This window comes from Chinchilla lanigera, unplaced genomic scaffold, assembly GCF_000276665.1.
Source record: "Chinchilla lanigera isolate Chin_1 unplaced genomic scaffold, ChiLan1.0 scaffold00032, whole genome shotgun sequence".
Lineage (NCBI taxonomy): Eukaryota > Metazoa > Chordata > Mammalia > Rodentia > Chinchillidae > Chinchilla > Chinchilla lanigera.
In genome coordinates, this window is record NW_004955433.1 from 2,701,944 (window position 1) to 2,719,042 (window position 17,099).

At 41.2% G+C, this 17,099-nt stretch overlaps 1 protein-coding gene across 2 annotated transcripts in view; it reads left to right on the forward strand.

The window, feature by feature from the left end:
* Positions 1-17,099, forward strand: part of Fras1 (Fraser extracellular matrix complex subunit 1) — a 410,067-nt gene that overhangs the window by 154,716 nt on the left and 238,252 nt on the right. For both annotated transcript variants that reach the window (XM_013516132.1, XM_005388203.2), the window contains 2 exons: positions 3,941-4,048; positions 11,647-11,739. In XM_013516132.1, coding sequence (XP_013371586.1) covers positions 3,941-4,048; positions 11,647-11,739 — 201 coding nt within the window. The remainder of the gene's footprint in view (positions 1-3,940; positions 4,049-11,646; positions 11,740-17,099) is intronic.

The window sequence follows — 17,099 nt, forward strand, 5'->3', positions numbered from 1 at the left end:
AAGGAGGGGTCAAATAAGTTCAAAGGCAATTTAACTGCATTAGTGAAACCCTGTCCTAAAAAAAAAAAAAAAAAAAAAAAAAAAGATAAAAAAGAACATGAAGTCTGGTAGAAGAATGTAGAGAGAATAAAGCCAGCTGGAGCTTTAGAATGATCCCAAGCTAAGAAGACTCATGTGACGTGTTGTGGCCATTTAGATATAAGTTAAAGGAAGACAAGAGTTTGTGCTTCTGCCAGTTTAGTGAGACAGAACTTTCTAGTTACATACCTAGCCTTAAAACCTCAACCTACAGATTCATGCTTCCCTTCTGCTACAATACTCTGGATCCTTTGAGTGCTAGAGTCCTAATTTAGTAATAATTTCACTTTCTTGGATTTTAGTTATGTGTGAGAAAATGGGAAAGTCAAGGTACTTATAGGAAAAAGGAAATGTTTAGAAAATATTTACTGAATGGTTATAACATAAAAGGAAGCACAATATAACAACCACCATTGAATTCCTGTCATCTTGTTTAGTGAAACTGTGTGTCATTTCTAATGTATGTATTTTAATGTATTTTATTATTTTTTATTCTCTTTAAAATAAAGGAAGCATTTGGAGAAATAATAAATGACATTTAACAGTCTCTTACTAAGTACCAGATACTGTTCATATACTTTTAAATACAGCATCTCATATGCTCTTTTCAATTCCCAGGGGGTAAGTACTTTTAGCATCTCCATCTCATTTTAAAATCCCTATTTCACATGTGAGGGATCTAGGACACAGTCATTTGAACTCAAGGAAAGATGTACAATTAATAAATTTTGACACCAAGATTCAAGCCCAGGCAGTCTGGCTCCAGACCCTGAGTCCTTAGGTCTTATAAAAACTTAGAGAATTTGTGCAAACTCCTTTATATCTCTTATCCTGTTCACTCATCTGTAAAATGGGAATGATATTAGTAGTGCTATTTTCCATGGGGCTGTTACACAGTGAAGTGCTTGGTGTGGCACTGACCCTTAGACACTTTCCCCAGCCTTTCTGGATGACTGCAGATATTGGGAAAGCTATGCTCATCCTGAACCACAGTTGCCCCTGGATCAGCACTTCCTGCTCCAAGCATAGTCAGCATAAGACAAATGACCAATGAATGGTAGCTACTGGGTTTGTGAAATTGTCATTTTTATTTAGCCTGCATCCTGAAACTGAAATTGTTTTTTAAAATCAGCAGGAAACCTATATTATGTTGTGGTTGAAAATGAAATTTGTTTTTCTTCACCTTCTTGTCATTGCTTCTTGGGTTAGGTGAGGCTATAGTTGTCAAACTATCACCAGTTATGAAGAATGTGTTATAATAATAAAGAGATATTCCACACCAGCTTTTGGTATTCATTTGTTTTGATTCAGAATTTGTGAGTCAGACACTGAGCATGTAATCTCACCTCAGATATATTTTATGTTTCTTAAATGACTTTGGAGAGGTCCTGGTGTTTGAAGCACATTCCCTAAGAGGTTATAAATTTAGCTTTTCTTGATCCAAAACAAAAACTTTATTTTTGCCTAAGAATGTTGTGCATATCCATGTAAATCCTTACCAATGCTGGTGTATTACTCATGGTTCTTCAGAAAAATACAAGGTGGGGATTTGTTTTAAGGAACTGGTTCATGCAATTATTGATTACATTAGGAGTGGCAAGTTCAAAATCTATAGGCAGGTCAGCAGGCCGGAAACTCAGGCAGAATTTCCATGCTATTGTCTTCAGGCTGAATTTCCTCTTTGCTGGAGAACTTCAGTTTTTGTAATTGAGGCAATCAGTGGATTAGATGAGACCCACCCATGTCATGGGTAGTAATCAACTTTACTTAAAATCAACTGATGTTACGTATGTCTCATCTCTAAAATATGATGCTGTTTAGTATTTTATGGGGTTACATCATGATAGTTATAAGTTGAAACTATAAGTTTAAAATACATTCAATATACCTCGCTTACTGAGCACCATAGCAACGTAACAAACTGCAGACTATGCATCGGTTGTTTATCCTCATGATTGTGGGCTACCTGGAGGCTCTGGCTTGCTGCTCCTGCTCAGTACCTCAGGAGAGTATCCGATCATGTATTGCTAGCCCAGGAAAAAATCAAAATCCAAAATCCAATGCACTGTTTCTACTGCGTGTATATCTTTCTCCTCATCTGAAAGTAAAAAAAAAAAAAAAAAAATCATAAATTGGGGACCATCTGCACAGTCACAGCAACATTTAGACTAATGTTTAACCAAACAAGTGGACACCATAGCTTAGCTAAACTGGCCCCTAAAATTAACCGTCCATTTGGTTTTTGTCATTGTGTGTGAGGACGTCTATTGCCAACATCCACTAGTTTCTCATTCTGGACTACATTCAATGCTGGTGTTCTGGTGACTCTAGCAGGAGCTTAGAAACTTCTCTTACTCCTCCCTAAAGTATTTAGTGGCATTTTAATTAGTTGACTAAGGAAAAAAGATAAGGGAGTTTAGAAAGAAAGAAAAAGCCTTCACAAGCGACTTGCGAACATTAACTCCTGATTTTAAGAATCTCCAGCGTGCCAGACTAAGGACAGAGCTCAGTTTGGTCTGGCCCGGCTACAGGGGATTTCAGTGAGTACAGTGAAGTGTAAAGATGTGTGCCAGACATGGTGGGTGGAAGAGGAGTGGTGAAGAGCTGCATCTGAGTGGGGTTGGGTTAAGAATGAGTTGTCTCTGAGGTACAGACTAGAAAGGAAAGTGATGGTTTGCAGACCCTCTCTGGGGAAGTCAGGAGAGAGTAGGGGTCCCAGGAGGAGTGTGAGATGTGAGCCAGATCTGAGGCAGTTGGGCTGTCGAGTAACTGGACCATTGCCAGGGACGGAAGGATGCCTCAGGACTGTGGGCTTCGGCAAGCTAAGGGAGACAGGGAAGGCCTGAGTATAGGATTTGCATTCTATCCCATCTGAGGTAAAAAGGAGCCACACATTAGTTTTAAACCACAGAATACCATGGACAGCATCTTTAAAAGGCTGTGTTTAAAACTCTGTTGCAAAGCATGTAGAATAGAAATGTGGGCTAGGCAACCTCTGGGAAAATGGATTTCAGCACAGCCCATGGTGCCGTTATTGCTTCAATTCAAAGTCATCAGAGCAACCTTTCAGAAACAGGTCTCTGTGCAGAGATTTGGGCTGAAAGTCATTTCAAATTGGGCATGAATCAAATAAGGATTCAGCCCAATGGAAGGTGAGAAACAGGAAAGAAATTTCAAGACTTTTAACTGAGCCCAGATTCACATTTTTGCTCATGACCACTGTTTTCTTTTCTAATTTACTGAGTAATGAAGTGGAACCCTGGCTTTGTGTTTATTTAATCCCTCATATTCAGAATGCAGAATAATATGTGCAGGCCTCATGGGTGGTGCAGCCACTCCATGCACATGTGGCTGGTGGCTCTCTCTTGGGAACTAAAACCATTCACTTGCATCCTCTTGTCTCTGATGAATGTTGAGGTTCATAACTGGAAAGTGAGATCTGCAGTGCTCATAGCACCAAGTGGCAAATATTGCTTCATGGTTCTGGTTAGTGGTCATCAAAGTGTCATTTCCCCTTAAACCTGCTCCAGTGTTTTCTGCTGGTTAACAAGAAAAAGAAACTTTAAGCCAGAGAGCAGCGCATTCGTTTTAGGCCGATCGATGGCTTTTACTCTGGGTATTGACAGCTCGGTTCTGAATGCCCTTGTCTTAGGTTACGTGGGTTGACTGTTGTGAAATGGATCACACTGCTTTTATTGCCACTAGGGGCTTAATCAGTGCCTAGTGATTACTGTGGGAGATGTGGTTGTGACTTTTCTTTGCCTTTTAATTGTTCAGGATGTGGGGCTATCGATGGGACTGCTTTACGGTGCACGGACCTTGACTGGTCAGTTTTTAACTCAGAGCTTATGCTCCTTTGCAGGATGCCACAGTTTGGAAGCCTGATTCGTGCCAGAACTGCCGTTGCCATGGTGATATTGTCTTCTGTGAAGCTGTTATCTGCAGAAACCCTCAGTGTGCCTTTGAGAAGGTATGGTATCCTCTGGCATCTTTAAATGTGTTGGTAAAGTCAGCAAAGAGTTAAGTGTTTGTATCTTTTGGATCATTTGTTCTTGACACTTATCCATATCTCTAATTGGATACTTTAGGAAACACAGAAGAGAATTTTAATGTGTGACATCTAAGATTATCTTAATTTTCATTTATTGGGCATTTATTCTGGACAAGGCACTTGATCAAAGGTTTTCCAAAAATCTTCCCACTTAATATGGGGGGCTGACATCTTTAACCCTACTTTACAGGTGAGAAAAGTGAAACCTGGACATTTAAAGCAACTCACCATGACTATACAATAAATAAACTGCTGCCCAGAGATTTTACCCTGAGTATGACAGGAGCCAAAGCTGCTGATACCAATCACAATGTTTACACACCATGGGGTGTCGGGACTGACTTCTCACAGAGGATGCTCTAGGAGCATCACTTGGGTCTGCTGCTGGTTGTAGCACCTTGTTGTCAGTGGCTGCAGGGAAGCAGGGGAGCCCTTGACTCAGGACCGACTAGTATTTGACCAAGCCCATGACACCATTTCTTCTTTGCCACTCTGAACAGGTTTCAGTTTTTATAGTTATGTATCTACTCTGTTAGAACAACTTTTTTTCTAGATGCTCTTTTCTTTTGAAAGCCAATCTATCTATTAAAAACTTAAGATTTAAATTTGAGCATTTGTGATTCCCCAGAAGAGACCAGTTATTTTCTTTAAAAAAGATTCTGTTGACTTCACAAACACAGTTTATTTTTCTAGTTTTTGTTTTTCCACGCCCAAGAATTAATCTTGAGACTTTATGCCATCAAATGCTAATAAAGTTCTCTTTTCCTGCCCTTTAACATTGGAGTGAAGTTATATCTTTAAGGGTATTCTTTAATTCCCGCGTGGGTATTTTCCTCAGAAGCGGGGACTGCACAGATGTTTGAATTCGCCAATATTTTGTTAAATATCATGGGTCCCTCTACTTTATGGAGTAAGTGCTCATTCCTCAGATGTTGCCATTTTGCTGACGAACCTGCATCAGTGTCTGAGTGGTGGAGCAAGGGCCAGGAAGACATACCTTCCCCCATGTCACATGGACACCTGTGGGATAACAGAAGAAGCCCTGAACTATATGTTGGAAAACGTTGTTCTATTTGTGAAAACTAAACTTGTTTATGCTGTGGGTCAGCAGGCTAAGCTTGGCTTGTCACTTTTCTTGTATGGCCTATCTACTAAGAATGTTTTTTATATTTTTAAGTAGTTGAAAAACATTGAGACGAATATTCTGTGAAAATTGTATGAAAGCAATGTTCAGTGTCCATAAGTAAAGTTTTCTTGAGATATAGGCACACTGATTTGTTTATGCATTTTTGCTTTTGTGCTTCAAAGATAGAGCTGTGTAGTTTTAACAGACCTTGTGTGACTCCCCAAGACTAAAAGACTACCTGGCCTTTTGCAGTAAAAGGTTTTGGTTCTGGTTAATGTTAAACTCATAATTTCATTTTTTCCTAAATCGTTCTTCTTCTATGTTTTCTCATGTCAGTAAATCCATTCTCCCTGTTGCTCAGGCCAGAAAACCTTAATCATCTTTGATTTGTCACTTTCTCCTCCATGGTGCACCCAGGACATTTCCAGATCTCCCAGCCTTTCCTTCCTAATCAGCACATCTCAAATGCGATGCACAAGAGTTGTTGCTCTTACTCCGGTTTCATGAATGCCATGTGTTGCCTGGATTCTCACCATAGCCCCTAACCTGGGTTCACTGTTTCTGTACTTTGCCTTTTCACTGTAATCTTGGTGGACCAGCCACGGGGAGCCTATTAAACATAATCATGTTGCTTCTCTCCTTAAACTTCTCCAACGGCTTCTAATGACTTCCCTTCTTAATCAGAGTAATTTCTCACAATGGCCTTTATGGTACTACTGTACCTCTCTAATTTCTATTAGTTTCTCCTTTGCTCTCTCTGCTTCAGACATGAAACCTGTTTGCAGTTTCCTAGACACATACACATAACTGAGAAAGAACAATTTCAATGGGAACAGAAAAGTGCACAGGCCCTATGGTGGAAGTGTACCTGGTGTGTGTGGTGGGGAGCGTGCTTAATCCTGTATTTATGCCTTCCCTGAGTGCTATTCTATTTAAAATTCCAACTCCTGCACCTCCTACTATGTATTTTGCATACACTGTACTTCATTTTCTTCTTGGCACTAACTGTAAGGAGACATACTATATGTTTTTACTGACGTTTTTTGTTTACTCTCTCCTTTGGTCACTGTATGTTGACAGCACTGTATATTGCCACATGGTAGGTAGTGAATATTTTTGACTCACTGAATGGAGAGATGAGGCTAGAGAGTTGGTGAGCTCACTTTTACAGAGGGGGTTGTAGGCTGTACAATGGAGTTTAGAATGTTATTTTTAAGGAGCTACAATACGAAATAAAGTTTCAAGTGTTTGGCGGAATGGCCAGGTTTTCTTTTAGAAGGATATGACTGGCTTTTCAAAGGTGATGCATAATATTAGAAACAAGGAGATCAGTTCAGAGGCTCAGAGGATAATGCAGATGAGGAGTTGAGTACCTGAGCCAGAGCACTGGTGAGTACCTGAATCAGTGCAGGAATCAAGAGGAAAGGGCAGGTTCTATAAATACATGGGGGAAGGGGGTTAGCAGACCTGTATGAAGGTAGAAGGGGAGGGAAAGGAGAAGGGGAAATGACTTCCATATTTATGACTAGATGAGTCGCCAGCTGGTGTATGTGAGGAAGTGGCCGATCTTGGAGAAATGATGATGTCAGTTTGTGGCATTTTGAGTTTGAAGTGTGCAGAAAAGAGAAGGCAGGTAGAAAGTTCCAAAAGGCAGTGTGTACGAGACTAAATGCAGAGGAGAAGACAGAGTTGAAGATGCAGTGTGTGTGTTATTGGCATAAACAGCAGCGTAGACCATTAGAATTAGGATCTCATCAGAGCAGTTGTGTGAGAAAAGTACACAAGAACAAGGGTGGGATTTAAGGGACGTGGTCATTTAAAGGGAGGTGAGCAGAACAGATTGAACTTTCAGACTTGGTCAGAGAGGTGAGAGATAAGGAGTGGCCAAAGACAAGCAGTGTTATGGTTGTGGGAGGCTAGAGGCTTTCAGGAGGAGTTTGGCAGGATATGGGTAGATGTCAGGGGATGAAAGAAGTTGAAGCCATATTGCAGAGCTGTGAGGAGTGAATGGAAAGTGGGGGGAGGCAGGCTAAGTCATGGCTTCTCTTTCAAAGGATAGAGGGTGGAGACGTGGGACTTTGGGCAGACAGCAGCAAGTCTGTGAAGTGTCTTTGGTCCTCTCTAGCCACAGATACCAAGCCTTACTGTGTGCTGTGTGACTCTGTGTGACTGCCCTTCTCCTATCCCCGACTACACTGGAAATGCCTGTTTACTTGTTTAGCTCGTCATCTAGCCCTTCAGCTCCTTGAGAGCACGAATCTTGTTTTCTTCATGTTGCAGCCCATCAAAGAGCAAAGTGTGTTGTCCCTGGAAGGCATGCAGTCAGCAACTGTAACATGACCAAAGGAGGAGAGAGGGTTTTACTTTATTTTGGCTTTTAATTTTTGTTATTCCATGTGAGAGACATGAGCACCTTAGGAGGAAAAGCAGAATGTGCCAGAATAGAGGTGAATTGAGACTAGAGGTGTGAGAGTTGGAAGCTAGGAGGGACAGAGAGAATAAATGAATCAGAAAGGGTGGTGTATGGAGGAGAACACAGAGCATGGAGTTCAGCGTGTGAAATGGGGCTGGAGTTGAGAGTAGAAAACCATTCTCTAGGAATAGGACAGTGCCACGGACAGACATACATGTAGTTAGATTTATGGGTAAGAAAAGGGACAGAATACTGAAGTGGTTTATGCCTAATGAGCTTTATTTGGGAAGACTTTGAGATTCACTTGGAAGTGAAAAAAGAAGAATGACTCTAAGGAGCTGTCACAGTGGGGACAAAGGACTGACTAAGGCCAGGAAAAGCCTCACAGATGGTGTCAAGGACCTTCAGGAGCAGCAGAGATCATGAAACTGTGTGAGTACCAGGCTGCATGGTGGAATGATTTCCTTAGCAGTACACACACCAGTCAAGTGTAAAATAAAATAAGGCAAGCTGTAGAGGGGATCCAGGACTTGGATTTTACCATGCTAATGAAAAGTACAAGCAGAGATGTTGGAAGTGGCGGGTGTTGAGCCTAACACCAACAGAAAATGAGATTAACTGGGGGCTGAAATGACTGGCAGAAATACACCCAGGACTTCAAGAATCTATCTGAAGGAAATAAGATAAGAGGGTGTAAAGGTGAGAGATAGCTAAATACTGGGAGGTTAGTGTTCAGAATTGAAAGTGTCTGGCATTCAGCAGTGTAGAGTGTGCATCCCAAGGCTGACCATAGCCAGGGAGTCTCAAGAGAAGTAGAAGTGAGGACTCCTTGAATTGAGGTGGTCAAGAATGTATAAGGGTAGAATGGAAACAGTCATGTTCATGGACACTGATACTGTCCCAAATGATGGTTAGACAGAAGGTAGAAAGCAAAGTGGGAGTTAGGTGCCAAGTCTTCAGTGGGTGAATATGAGGGAATGATCCGCAAATAGTAGTTACCTGGTAGAATTGTGAGACTCAAACTATAACATACAGGCGCGTGCACGCACACGCACACACACACACACTATATATATATATATATATATATATATATATATATAGGTGTTGAGCCTAATATATTACACACACATATATGTACATAGAACAGAAGTTCAGTCTTACATCTGCGTTGTTTTCTCAAGCACAGTCTGAAAACACTAACTGGAAAATTCCAGAAATAAACAATTCATAAGTTTTAAACTACATGATGCTGTGAACAGTGTGGTGAAATCATGCAGTATTCTGCTGCATTCCCATCCAGGACTGATCACCACTTTGTCCAGTACATCCACTCTGCATATGCTGCCTGCCCACTAGTCACTTGGTTACCAGAGTGACTGTCTGGGAAGGCTGGACCATGTAGCACTTGTTTTACTGCATAGATTCCACAAAGCACAAGAGTAGTGATGTTGGAAGTCCAGTAATGCTGAGGAAAACCCATAAAGTACTTCTTTTACGTGAAAAGGTTGCTAGTTCTAGACTAATATGAAAAGAAAAGAAAATTCATGTGCTGAGGTTCCTAAGATCTATAGTACAGTAAACGATTTTGAGAGAGAAACCACATTTACATGAATTTTATTATACTGCATTGTTTAATTGCTCTATTTTATTATCTATTATTGTTAATGTCTTACTGTATCTTATCAGATGGAAAAATACAGTATGCATAGGTTTGATACTATTCCCAGTTTCAGGGACCTGTTGGAGGTCTTGGAACTTGTTCCCCATGGAAAGGAAAAACTACTATACCTAGCTATTCTAAGCACTCAGTATGTGTTATCTATAACAAGATTATCATCATTATTATTGTCAGTTAGTTCTTCTAGAGCCTAAGCAAGTCATGTGGGCACTTTCCAAAGCTCCCCAGTGCAAGGTCTGGGGAACCAGTAGGCCTGTGTGCTTTGTAGTCCACAGCTAGCCAGGTAGTGCTAGGCCACAGGCTCTGGTGGCAGGAATGCCCGCTTCCCATTGCCCCGGTAAGCACTTGCAACATCTGCTCCTCCTCTGGCTCATCTCTGGCATGTTCTACCTGATCGGTAGATAGACCGAGCTGGCAGCCATCCTCTCCCTGGTCACCATTGCCTCTCATAAAGAAAATTATATTTCTGAAATAAATTTTATGAGGGCCAAATTTTAAAATTAGTTGTTATATAAAATCAAACTAAAGCAAACAAAAAACACTAATTTGGGAACATAAAATATCCCTTGAAGTTCTATCTTTCTGCCTTATGCTCTGCTTCTATGTTAGAGTATAAGCAACAATTGGCTTATCCTATTTCCTATCTGTATGAAATTCTTAGTGGAAATTATGCTAATGTAGTTTCTATTGCTGTCTTAGTGGAAATTAAAGAGTAGTTTTCTTGGGTTCAGAGGGTATTTTTCTGAAAAGTCATTAATGGTGCATAGAATGGGCAATTTTATAAAATCCCATATCATATAAAATTTTTCTTCCAGTAAACCAATAACAGTTAATACTTATTTTTTTTTTACCAATTTGGCATGCTAAGCGTCTGCCTGGCAAGCGCAAGGTCGTGAGTTCGGTTCCCGGTACCGGAGAAAAACCAAAAAAAAAAAAAAAAAAAAATTTGGCATGCTTATATCTGGTAGTCTGAACAACCACTTTGAAGACCACAATATGCAATATAACAACCATTGTTGAATTACTACCATCTTGTGTTTTGAAATTCTGTATCATTTCTGGTTTTTTAAAATTATTTTTTATTCTTTTTAAAATAAATAAATTTTTTGTTTACCAAGCAAATAAGAATTTGGTGATTACTGTTATTGATATATTAATCTGTTTAGTGGATTGATCATTAACAAAATATTAATCTTGTTTCCTATTCACTCTTGTGGATATAATTATAAGACTTCTCTTATCAGTGTAATTTTTTTTTAAAGTGGGATTAACCAAAGTAACAAAGACAACATTAACACACACAAACACACACACACACACACACACACAAGTTTTATTTTCCATTCTACTGGCTGGGTTTGTAGAGTTTTGCCCTGTGGAAGAGTCAGGACTTCCTGGCTAGGGCGGAGTCTCCTACCATTTGGGGTCACAATCATTCGTAGCCCATTGTGCCACATTTCGGGACTTGAGGAAACTCTGCAATAAGAAGATCTAATACGAGAACCACTGGGCCACAAAGACAACCTTCTGCTCTTGGTGTTGTCTCTCTCTGTGGTGGAACCCAGGTTCTTATACATGGTAACCATGTGTTCTACCACTGAGCTACACCCAGGTTCACGGTGGCAAATGGATTGTTACTTATTGCATGAAAACTTTCCAATAAATCAAGCAATAACCTATTGTTTTGGTAGTATGAACAAATGCAACTGAAATTATAGGAGCCTTGAAAAACACCATAGATCTTTTTGGAAGCCCAGAAATTCTGCCCAACTCCCCACAGTGCACGTATATGAAACCTGTACAGCAGTGCTACCTCTGTCAAAGCGGTGTTCTTGAACCTCACCACTCTGCTTCCCAGGTAGCTGTGAGCACTCAGATTCCTATCTTCCCCAACTGGCTGTATTAGGCCTCCCCGTGACAGCTGGAGACCTACCCACTTTGCGTCCATCCCCATGCCAGTATCTCCTTCCTCTTTCCAACTCAGGGAAGCAATACCCTTAGAGAAACCCACCTGTTCTCTAGCCTGGCTGCTTCTCTTCCATGAAGCCTTTCTGGGGAGAGTAATTCTGCTTCTCATTACTTGTGAAAAGATGTAGACATCTCTGTTCTTAAGGAAATTACTTTCACAGAAGCTTTTCTTGACAGAATTCTTTTTGCTAGTGTATTCACTTTATCCTATCTTCTTGTCACCTGTGGAAATGCATGAGATGTAATGACTCAGACACCTGTGGTGTGACAAGCCTTGTGGCTTTGTGTTTGCTGTTGCTGCTTTCACTGACCTGTGTTTAAATGGCCAGGGAGAAGTGCTGCAAATAGCTGCCAACAAGTGCTGCCCCGAGTGTGTGTCAAGGACCCTGGGATCTTGTCACCATGAAGAGAAAATCCACTTGGTAAGTACTGTGTTTTGTGACCTAGCATTGCTGATCATAAAAAGAAGATAGTCAAATGTTAAGCTTGAGTTAATGAGAGACATTTTTCTTTGCCATGCATATATAGATTTAGGTTTCCTTGAGTAAGGTAAAAACTGTCATATTTATTCATAGGCTCTACATAAATATTTGTAGATTGAATTGTCTGTCTAAAACATAGTCTGAGAATGTTGCTGTTGAGGAAGTTGTGGTATTGAATGATAAAGATATTCCCCTTCCTTTGGAGTAGTACCTGTGATTTTTCATTTGATAGTTATAAACAGCCCTGAGCTTATGAAGAGTAAGGTGATAGTACTCCTACGTCAAGGATAAAAAAAAATTCAAATTACAAAGAGCTTAAGGTACTTGATAGTGTGGTATTACTAGCAAGGGGTATAACCAATTATTATTTTCTTATTCTCTTTAATGGTTTGATCAGTCTTCCATTCTTACATCTGGTAATCTGAGCAACGTAGTTGAAGATAACAATGTGTAATATAACAACCACTGTTGATTCTTATCATTTGGTTTGAAACCCTGTATCATTTTTAATGTCCTTGCTTTGTTCTGTTTGTCTCTTGCTATTCTTTTTTTTTTTTTTTAACTATTCTCTTTAAAAAAAAAAAAAACACACATCTGGCCTAGAGCCGTGGTCTTTTGATTTTAATTCAGGCATTTCCCATTAGGATGGGGTTTTCAGTTTTAGGACTGTGGACCTTTTGAGCTGTTCTGCACACTGTAGGGTGTAAAGCAGTCTCCCTGGCCTTACTGACTGGGTGCCTTGAGCCACCTTCAGTCATGACAACCAGAAATCTCTGCAGGATTAGCCATGCTTTTCCTGGTGCAAAATACTTATACATTACCTTTCCCATGCCTGTTAAGAACCACAGACTAGAAATCGATCCTAAAGTTTTTTCTTAATTGTATTTTCTCTTTTCAGAACTTTTAGGATTAATTTAGAGATATTAAGAATCAATTATAAAGTACCTCTGTAAGTTTTATAGCAGAAATTATAAAAAGAGTCCATTTCCAGTCACACTTAAATGTTGGCCTGTGGTATTAAGTAAGTGGAATGTGACGGTGCGAGGCTCTTTGCCGCGACCCTCAGCGCCCGCCTGATACCCCAAATTAGTGTCTCCACCTGCTCCGGAGGAAGCACCAGGGGCAGGATTCCCTTTCCACTCTAGGCTCAGTTCTGTGTGTACCTGAGCTCGTGAGTACAGTGCAAGTCCCTGCAAGACCAGCTCATTTTCCTTGAGCCACTGTCTCCTCATAACATGAGGAAACCATCTCACTTCTGCACAACGAGTTGCTGAAAGACACCCAAGCAGCATGTATGTTGGGAATGTCTTCATGCCACCTGTCACTGTGCACTGCTTGATTCAGTCTGTTCAGTGGGGTGATGTCACTCTCACCTGCCACCGAAGATCCTGGGAAAAAGGAGTTGGCTGTGGGGCTGATCCGTGGTGGAACTAATGCTGGATCATAGTGAGTGGAATAGGTGTATGGTTCAAGGTGAAAACACCACACTGAATCTTCGAAATGAAGGAGGTTTTAGGAGCCACAATAAGGTCAGGATCTAGGAAGAAAAGAGTAAACATTTCAAAAGCAATTTAGTATCAGGAACATGTGCAATCAGACTTCTTAGATCTTCATAGGGACCATCTGCTAACTCTTGTCTGCTTTCCTGGGTTGTATTGTGCATGTGTACGATCTTTTTGTCTTGATTCAGGCACTTGAGAACACTGACAATATTTTCAGTATCTTTATAATCATTTTCTGTGCCCCTTACCTAACCTGGCACTTGGCATTGAACTCTTCCCAAAGTAGGTGCTCAGTAAACACTGATGCATGATTTAGGTGACCCTTTCTGTACCTTTTCCATGTTTTCACCTCAAAGGCACACTGGCCATTGACCTGGGAAATTGTGAAACCACAGATCTGCACGGGCCTCATAGATATCCCTCCGCCTCCTGCTTTTGCTGGGCGTGTGCGCATGTCCCTGCTGGGTGGTCCTCCTGCCTGCCTCGCAGTTCTCCCGTTCTGCATTAATCTGCCAAGCAGGAAGTAAGCTCTAAACTGAGTAAGAACAGACCCGTGTGCTGTTTTCCCATACGCACTATTAACATTTATTCCCTCAGAAAATGTTGTAATTATATTTCTGGTACTTGGTGTAACTGAGGAGGAAAAGGCTGACTTTTGACAAGCGTAGCTTTGGGGAAAATCTCTGGTGGTCTGCCTCTTCCAGTAGAGCTGGAGATTGACTGTTTTGAGGTGAGACCAACTCCTCTCATTTTAACCATAAGTTAAAATTCTTATGGTCTCTGTCTTCCTGTCCCTCCTTCCCCTCTTTCTTCACCTCCCCAGGCTCTCCCCTTCTTTCCTGCTATTCATTTTCTTGCGTGGTTTGAGAACTTCCTGGTTTGGCCTGACTTCCGCCTTTTCTTCTGCATGGCTAGGTTTTCCTGCAGCCTTTTCCTTTCTGCCCTTTCAGCTGGTTTGAGAAGCAGATTCTAGGGCGCATCGCACACCCCTAACCCTCTCTCTGGTCTCTGGCTCCTTCCTACTCTACAGGGCAGGTTGTGGAGAGACCATAGCAGCCGGGAAGCAGCAGGCTGTGGTGAAGACCGCAGGCGGGGTTGAGCCAGGAGGAAGTCTGGCCCTAAGGGACACACCTGGAAGAGGCTTCAGGATAGATTGGATGCGGCAAGAGGGGTCTCATGGAGCAGCCCTGGAAAGTCACAGGCATTGAGCTCAGGGCTGCCCTTGAGTGACAGACAGACTGAGCCTCGCTAGAGGCTCTGCTCCCCTGCCTAGTGTCTCAGACCGCTGGGGGCGCAGTGAGTTCAGACCCACTTCAGCGAGGCAAGGCAGCACATGCCTGTGTTCCCAGCACTCAGGACACCGAGGCAGGAGAACTGTCAGAAGTTCACAGGGAGACCTTGTCCCAAATAAACATCCTAAGGCCAGTGTCAGGATCTCTGCCACACTGAGGAAAGCCCATGCGCCTTTTGGGAGTATTGCGTGGTTTTACTACAGCCAGAATTTGGTGCGACTTTTCTTAGGACCTTCCCAATGCCAGCCTTTCCAAATTTCACTTTTGGGTCTGTGCCAACTTTGCCCACCAGCCAAGGAGACAAGCTTCAAATGTATTTTTCTGAGGAGTTGTAGGGATGCTTTTTTCCTGTCCTTTCCTCCACAGATCAGCCCATGCAAAGGCAGGAAAAGGACCATTCATCCCCTTTCTCTTGCTCTTTACTGGTCTGCTCCTAACACCCAGAAACGTCAAGCCTGGAGGACCCTGAAGGCTCACTGGGGAAAAGGCAGTGGCCGGTGGTGCCCTGCTACTGGGTGCCATTGGGCAGAGCTGGGCAGGACCCTCACTCTGCCTGTCCACAGGCTAAAAGGAGACATAATTCATGTGTATAAGGGAAGAAATTAATATTGAATTCTGCAGTCTTGTTCTCCTCAATGTAGAGAACATAGTCATAATATTCACGGGACATACCCAGATATTTAGTATTCTGGATTTATAACTTCAAACAGGAACTAATTATATGAAGAAAAATTATTCGTTGTTGTTGCTGTTTTGTTGTAGTTGTATCAGAAACCAGGCAAATGCTTTATGGCCTTTTCTTTCTTCCGGGCGTATGTTAACAGCCCAGACCCGTTAGTTGGCTATGCAGGATATATTTTAACGTGTTGTCTACAGTATTAGCTTTTGCCCACTGTCAAAATCTAGCACTTTCAAAAGGATATTAATGAGGTTAAGATGGCACAGCTAGCCTGGGTCTTGGGGGAGCATTGCTTTGTGCATCTGTTATTCCTTGATTTAGCAAAGCTCTCTTTGCTGCCACAGTGTTTATTAAAAATAATGCTCTTGCAAATGCATCTGGAGAACACTAAACAATCATTTATATTTGTATAAATAAAATTTGGCATGTGCTGAACCCCTTGCTCTCTAAGCTGAGCACTTTGCATTCATTATCAGTCCTAGAAACACTCGGAGGTGACATATGACTAGCAGGCAAAAAAGGGGACTTCAGTCACTCGTCCCCTTGAGAAGTGAGGGAGTATTCACTTCCATCGTGCTGCACGCTTTGGATCTCCATCTGGAGCTGTATCTGGGGTCTTGGCATCAAGCAGTGGAGTCTCCCTACTGAATGTTTTCTGTTACTCTCATAGTTTCCACACTCACTGTGAAGGGAGACTCTGTTGCTTAGTTTTATGCCTTTTGAGTAAGATGCTAGATCCACATGATCGTAGAGCACGCGGGTACTGCTGCCATTCGCTAACATAGCTCTTTCATTTTGCAGCTGAAAATCCCTGGTGATTGACAGGTTGTCATTATAGTCAATTTTTCTAGTCTCTGTCCAAAAAGTGATGTGATTACAAATGTCTTAAAAATAATAGTCCTTGTTCTTTTATAGCAACAAAGACAAGCTCTTATTTCAATGAACAGAAATGTCAAGATGTTTAGAAGTGGTCTCCTAACTTAAATAAAATAGTTCAAGTTGTCTCGTAGTCTTCAAATTTGACTTTTTAAAGAAATATCAGCGATTCATATTTTAAGCAGTAATTTGCTTTGTGATGACAAAAGTAGAAATATTTTGTTGTTGAATATTTGGAAAATGAAAAAGTAAACATGTAGAAAAAGTCCGCAGTAACCCTGGTGCTCTGAAAACCTCTAGTGGAATCACAAAGGATGTAGGTAAGGAGATAGACGATCCATGTAGATACACGTGTTAACATAATTGGAATTATGCTGTGTATATCATTTATGTTCTACCCTTTTACATAACATCCTAGATAGCTCTCTAGTATATTCATGGAGAGTATAATTTCCTATCACTAGGCATTTGGGTAGCTTTGGTTTTCACTAAAATAGTTCCAGTTTCACTGTAAAGAACAGGATGGCATTCCTTGTTTTTAAAGCCTTTTTATGTGTCACTGATCATTTTGTTCAGATAACTTTTTAAAAATGAAATTACTAATTTCAAAGCATCTAGATGTACATTGATAGGATTTTGAGTGTTGAACCTGCAACACCTACAGTTATTAAAATCCCATCGTAAATGGTCTGAGTCCACGCTGGCCCAGTGGGAACCTCACGGACAGAGCAATCTTTTTTCAAGGGTGACTGCGTGGAAGGGCACCACCTGCTCGCGCTATTTTCATGCTATAAGAAGCAGGGCTCTGTGTGGGGCAGCCCCATGTTACTGAAGCTTCTTCCCATATCGAGTATTTTAAAAGTTTTTCAGTTTTTATTTTAGTTAATATTTCTATGCAATTAATAACATTGAGCATTCTATAAGCTTAATGCCGTTATGTTTGCCTTTTTC